A 6,952-nucleotide genomic window follows, 5' to 3' on the forward strand; every position below is an offset into this window, starting at 1 on the left:
CCCCATATTGTAAACCTTGACCCATATGCGTCAGGCTTATTGGTAACTTTTACATGTCAGTATCATGACTATCATCAACCATCATACGTGGGGACGGCAATAACTTTCACAGCAAAATAATTTTCAGTCAAAATCGTTGTAAGTAAATTAGGGTATTTTGAGCTGAAGTGGACCTTGACTTGCTTTAGAGGTTGTCCTGACCTTTATCGCGAAAGAAACTCAGAAATGATTCACTGGGTCAACCTATTATGAAAAAGCGCTCTCACACATGTTCTAGCCTATTAGTTAAAAAGTTTGTATTTGGCCATGTTAATTATGCAATTAGCTATTACCGTGCGTTGCCCCAAGTTGGGTTGTGCCAACACAGGCTCAATCTTCCAGGACAGGGATATGGAATAACATTTCATAAAAACCCTGAACTTTAAAAATTTCTTGCCCGTGCACTATTGAAAGGATACGGCCCGCACTTGACTCACCCTATACACCACTCATTGTTACACCCCCTATACACCACTCACTGTTACACCCTATACACCACTCATTGTTACACCCCCTATACACCACTCATTGTTACACCCCCTATACACCACTCATTGTTACACCCTATACACCACTAACTGTTACTCACTATACAATATTCACTGCCATTCTCTACTCATTGTCTCTTCTAAACATAGTATCTCATTCACCATCACTGCCTCATGGCACCTCTTTATTACTCCTGCCACTAGCTCCATCCACCATACATCGACACCTCACTCACCCTGCTACAGTCCCAGTCAGTCTTCGGTTCCTTGCCTGGTTCAGGCTTCACGTTGCTGTAGTGAAGGTAGCACATGTTCTGGCCCATGAACATGTGACGCCCCTGCAAGAAGGCACAGCGGAAGTAAACGTTAGGGAAACTCTAGCAATTGTGCGTCGACTTTCAACCAATTCTGGTTCGGCGACCAGGAAACCGAGCCGTGGACAAACACACTGCTCTACAGGCATCCGTGGCATCTCTACTTCGCAATGCCAAAGAGCTGAAAGAGATGTTTATTGTTTGCTGTTTTGTCTAGGAATTCCCTTTTAACCAACACGACACGAAGTGAAGTCAGAAGTCTGAAAGCAAGCGTAGTTACCACCGCACACATCTGTCACCTCTAGCACAGGGTGTTAAGCCTTCTAACACGTCCAACTGGCCTGGAAGCACGTCTCTCTCTCATTCCTGCACACCATTGCCCACACATCGTCCTCCTCCCATACTTCCATAATTATCTAGTTTTTGCCCGACTTCTTCCCCTTTCAGCATCAGATACAGATGACATGAGAACCTTTACTCTAGGCACTGTTCACAACTGTCAACACCCCCTCCCTCCTGTTATTCGTAACATCCAACTGTCAACACACCCTCCCTCCTGTCTTCACTAAATCAACTGCCAACCAGCCTCCCTCCTGCTTCTTCGTAACATCCAACTGTACAACACACCTCCCTCCTGTTCTTCGTAACATTAACTGTCAACACCCCCTCCCTCTGTTCTACGTAACATCCAAACTGTCAACACTCCCTCCCTCCTGTTTTTCGTAACATCTAACTTGTCAACACCGCCCTCCCTCCTGTTCTTCGTAACATCCAACTGTCAACACCCCCTCCCCTCCTGATTCTTCGTAACATCTACTGTCAACCCCCTCCCTCCTGTTCTACGTAACATCCAACTGTCAAACACCTCCTCCCTCCTGTTCTTCGTAACATCTAACTGTCAACACCCCTCTCCTCCTGTTCTTCATAACATCCAACTGTCAACACCTCCTCCCTCCTGTTTTCGTAACATCATAACTGTCAACACCCCTCCCTCCTGGTTCTTCATAACATCCAACTGTCACACCCCCTGTCTCCTTGCCTCGTTGCTTTCATAAATCCACTGTCAACACACCCCTCCCTCGTGTCTCTCGTAACATTTAACTGTCAACACCCCCTCCCTCCTGGTTCTACGTAACACTTCCAACTGTCAAACCTCCTCACCTCCTGTTCTTGTAACAATCTACTGTCAACACCCCCTCCTCCTGTTCTTCGTAACATCCAACTGTAAAACCCCCTCCCTCCTGTTCTTCGTAACATCTAACTGTCAACACCCCCTCCCTCCTGTTCTACGTAACATCCAACTGTCACACCTCCTCCCTCATTGTTCTTCGTAAGCATCTAACTGTCAACACCCCGCCTCGCTGTTCTTCCATAACATCCAACTGTCAACACCTCCTCCCTCCTGTTCTTCGTAACATCTAACTGGTCAACACCCCCTCCCTCGCTGTTCTTCATAACATCCAACGTCAACACCCCCTTCCCTCCTTTTCTTCAATACAATCCAAACTGTCACACACCCTTCCTCTGTTCTCGTAACATCCAACTGTCAACACCCCTCCCTCCTGTTCTTCATAACATCTAACTGTCAACACCCCTCCCTCCTGTTTCTTCATAACATCCAACTGTCAACACCTCCTCCCTCCTGTTCTTCGTAACATCCACACTGTCAACACCTCCTCCTCCTGTTCTTCATAACATCTCAACTGTCAAACACCCCCTCATTCCTGTTCTTTAAACATCCAACTGTCACCACCCCCTCCCTTCTGTTCTTCGCAACATCCAACTGTCAACACCCCCTCCCTCCTGTTCTTCATAACATCAACTGTCAACACCCCCTCCTCCTGGTCTTTCGTAACATCCAACTGTCACACCCCCTCCCTCGCTGTTCTTCGTAACATCCAACTGGTCAAACACACCCCCCTCCCTCCTGTTATTCGTAACATCCAACTGTCAACACACCCTCCCTCCTGCTTCTTCTGTAACATCCAACTGTCACACACCCCTCTCCTCCTGTTTCTAAGTAACATCCAACTGTCAACACCCCCTCCCTCCTGTTCTTCGTAATCCAACTTCAACACCCCCTCCCTCCTGTTCTTCGTAACAACCAAACTGTCAACACCCCCTCCCTCCTGTTCTTCGTCAACATCCAACTGTCAACACCCCCTCCCTCCTGTTCTACGTTAACATCCAACTGTCAAACACCCCTCCTCTGCTTCTTCGTAACATCCAACTGTCAACACACCCTCCCTCCTGTATTCATAACATTCAACTGGTGAACACCCCCTCCTCCTGTTCTTCGTAACATCCAACTGTCAACACACCCTCCCTCCTGTTCTTCATAAAATCCAACTGTCAACACACCCTCCCTCCTGCGTCTTTCGTAACATCCAACTGTCAACACCCTCCCTCCTGTTCTACGTAACATCCAACTGTCAAGACACCTCTCTCCTGCTTCTTCGTAACATCCAACTGTCACACACCCTCCCTCCTGTTTCTACGTAACATCCAACTGTCAACACCCCCTCCCTCCTGTTCTTCGTAACATCCAAATGTCAACACATCCTCCCTCCTGGTTCTTTGTAACATCCAACTGCCAACACACCTCTCCTGTTTTCGTAACATCCAAACCGTCAACACACCCTCCCCTCCTGTTCTTCCGTAACATCCAACTGTCAACACCCCTCCCTCCTGTTCTACGTAACATCCAACTGTCAACACCCCCTCCCTCCTGTTCTTCGTAACATCCAACTGTCAACACACCCTCCCTCTCGTTTGTTACCACATGCACCGTACATGACCGACACATTCTATCTCAGCTGCACCAACTCTCACGATCTCTTCCTCTCACTGTTGCCTACGCCTGTGACAATGCCCCGCCTCCATCATCACTGCTCACAACAATCACAAGCACCTCCTCTCTCGTCAGCACCATGCCCCCTCTCTCTCTGGCTCTCTTCAACCTTGCCGACATCAGTAGCACCCTCACGCCGTAAGTAGAATTACGGCACGATTAACGCAGCCTCCAGGCATTTCACGGTAGACATCTGACACAATGGATGTAGATGACCTTAATTAGTTACATACACGTGGAACTCCGACACAAACGTGACCCAGGAAACCTGTAACATAATATCTCACTAGCAATACATGCATTCACGCACGCACGCACGCATACGAACGCACGCACATGCACGCAAACTCGCACACACACACACAATTCAGCTACAAGACCGTGTCAAGTTGTCAACTAAAACAGAGACTGCCCACCGAGTTTTCTGCTCAGCGATGATCGTGCTCAATTGAACTTCCCCGCTTTCTCCACAGTGACATCATCGCACAACAGAAAAATCGGCTGCAGTGCCAGGATTGTCCTACTTGCCAAGAGAGCCCTCTCTATTCGCGCCCGACATGGCTCTAACTAACTATCCAGATAGCCTGGTGTGTGCCGGGGAGCGTCGCACGATGCTGCGTTGCCATGGTTACACCTCACCGCTCGCAGCGAATCCCCTCGTTACATCCCCCACGACAGCGAGCCAGCACCGTAAAACCCGAGTCCAATACCCTTCACTTTGCCAGGGAGAGAGAGTGAAGAGGGATTCCCTGGCGGAAAACACCCAACCAGGAGGAAGAGGAAGGGAAGATCCGCTCCCCCGGGGAATTCAGTGACCCAATGTTGGTCAGATGTTTGATACAGAACGGCTCCTCCCCCGACAATCGGAGACCCGGCAGGGGGTGCTGTGTGGCAACCGGCCTCTCCCCCAATCTAGAGACGTGTGCCGGGGGGCCAGCGAGGAAGACGCAGCCCCCCGCGGCCTCGGCAGTCCGTGTTACCCGCGTGAAGCAGAAACCTGGTAACCTGTGATGTTTCCATCCACTGCATGGCGTCTTGCAGGCTGGTGAACTCGACGAATGCAATACCTCTTGACAGACCTGAACAAGGAGTCATAGGGGGAGTTAAGGGCGATTCCGTCACAAATGTAGCGTGTCACAAGTTACAGTCGAACGCTGTGGATGCTAGCGCCACCACACAACCACGCACGCGTGCACACACAGCAGGGGGCGCCGCCGATCCTGACATCCGAGCAGAGGTGAACGCAGTCACGGCTAACATACTATCGTCAGTGTCTCACGCTGCGGCGTGAGTGTCGGCGCGGCTACCTCCGTTGTCATCCTGTCTCCTAACATCAACAATAACGGCCGTTCAGTAGCATCTCACGTCTTCGCTGCGCTACGTCCGTCCTGTCTTTGTTCACACTCGTGGTACTCACCTTGGCTTACTTTCTGCCATTCCAACTCCCTCACAGCATTTCCCTCACCGACCACCTACCAACAGCTCCCATATCACAGACACAACACTATCCCCGTGAAGTTGCGGCAGTATGTGCGTTGGAGGGTTGGGGTTGTCATGACGACGCGCACGCGAGAGCGCTCACTGGCCCGACAGTCTGTCACGACGGACGTGCCACCGGCTGCTTTCACCTCTGCTCATCACGTAGGATGGCGCGCGCGCGGAGAGAAGCGACCTGGGGGGGATGGCAGGTGAATATCTTACCTCGCTTCTTCATCAGTCTCACGTCCTTCATGACAAAGCCAAGCCCAGCAAGGTCCTCCCGAATCTGTAACATCAAACCAAGATTAGTTTGGTGAGGAATAAAAGTTTCCTGGAATTTAACATGGCATATATTTTTACGTGCGAGCACCACCCAAATTTTAGAGACCTACACACTGTCGGTTCTTTTTTTATGGGGTGTGTAGGCCAAAAGGTGCCTAATGCATGTACCAGGGGAACATTTGTGTATTTGTGTGGTCCTGCGCTTGCTCACGATCGGCGATGATTCGGCAGGTTACGAGCCTGATGACTAGATTGTGACAAGCATATCCAATCAAAGACGACCTGACGCACGGATGGGAATGAAAATTTGTGTTTTCAGCTGAAAATAGCCGGGGTCCAGCGGGGGGGCGGTCCGGTCCAGGGCAAAGCCTGGTTAGGGGGTTCAGAAAGTTTTTGAATTTTCACAACTTACAAGGCATAAAATTGCATTAGGAGACACATACAGAACAGAATTGTTACAGAGCATATTACAGTACACTGCAGGGAGTATATCTTGCACTGTCATTATGATAACACCAAAATTAATAATCAATACAAAAATTTACTTACATTCTGCAAACAAAATTATTTTAATGTAATCTTCAACACTGTCCCGAAGGCTAACCTTTATATAATATAAGAATGCGGCACACATACACACACACTTGAAGCGTCAAATAAACGCACACACTGGCCAACGTCTGACAATCTCAAACAGTGAACTAAGCCGTGTCTATATTGTAAAGCAAACTATATTACAATGTTATTAAATGAAGGTACTGTTGGACTGTAAAATGAAAAGAAAAATGAAAGGAAATATGATCAAGGTCAAGGCAAAGGTCAAATAAAGGTCGCAGTGACCTGGTTTTGGTACGCTGCGCACCTTCTCCCCAAGGTGTGTAAGTATACCAAGTTTGGTAGCGCTAGGTCAATTAGGGGTCGAGTTATAGAGCGGAAGGGAAATTCTCTGCGGCGGACCGAGCGGCGGCGGCGGCTGGGGAGACATGAAACCATAGTATCCCCGCCGACTTCGTCGCGGGGGATACAATTAGTCCCTGGCTAGTGAGAATTTCGAACGATGGGGCGGGCGAGCGTGCGCGGTGTGGGGGTCGTGACCACCGGATCATCACCTGCTGCTCGGTGACGTGCGGAGGCAGCGCTCGCATCATTATCGTGCTGTTGGGAACCTCCTCGCTGGTGTCGCAGCGGCGACTGTGCCGCCCGGACGATCCACCTCCGTCGCCGTACCCGTCCTGCTGTGAGAGCTGGCTGTAGCTGTTGTAGCCGGCCGAGTCGTAGCCCTGACCCCAGCCCTGGTAGTAACCTCCAGAGTTCTGATCCATCAACCTCTCTCCATACTCCTGTTGCGTATCATCATCATCATCATCATCGTCATCATTAAAGGGACACATCAATCTAGGTTCCTTATCTATTTTCAGTTAGGCTTAAATTATGCTACTTGAAAATTTTAATTGTTCAATATTCCATAGAAATAGGTATCTTTTTTTTTTTAACTACCA

General features: G+C 49.4%; 1 protein-coding gene across 1 annotated transcript in view; it reads right to left on the reverse strand.

Annotated features, from left to right (window-relative positions):
* LOC106809157 (RNA-binding protein 5-B-like) overlaps positions 1 to 6,952 on the reverse strand; it is a 34,920-nt gene that overhangs the window by 22,062 nt on the left and 5,906 nt on the right. Inside the window, exons 4-7 of the mRNA XM_014812140.1 lie at positions 6,563 to 6,793; positions 5,394 to 5,457; positions 4,698 to 4,771; positions 760 to 865 (exon numbers count right to left, since the gene is read on the reverse strand). Coding sequence (XP_014667626.1) covers positions 760 to 865; positions 4,698 to 4,771; positions 5,394 to 5,457; positions 6,563 to 6,793 — 475 coding nt within the window. The remainder of the gene's footprint in view (positions 1 to 759; positions 866 to 4,697; positions 4,772 to 5,393; positions 5,458 to 6,562; positions 6,794 to 6,952) is intronic.

Source organism: Priapulus caudatus, unplaced genomic scaffold (assembly GCF_000485595.1).
Source record: "Priapulus caudatus unplaced genomic scaffold, Priapulus_caudatus-5.0.1 Scaffold332, whole genome shotgun sequence".
Classification (NCBI taxonomy): Eukaryota; Metazoa; Priapulida; class Priapulimorpha; order Priapulimorphida; family Priapulidae; genus Priapulus; species Priapulus caudatus.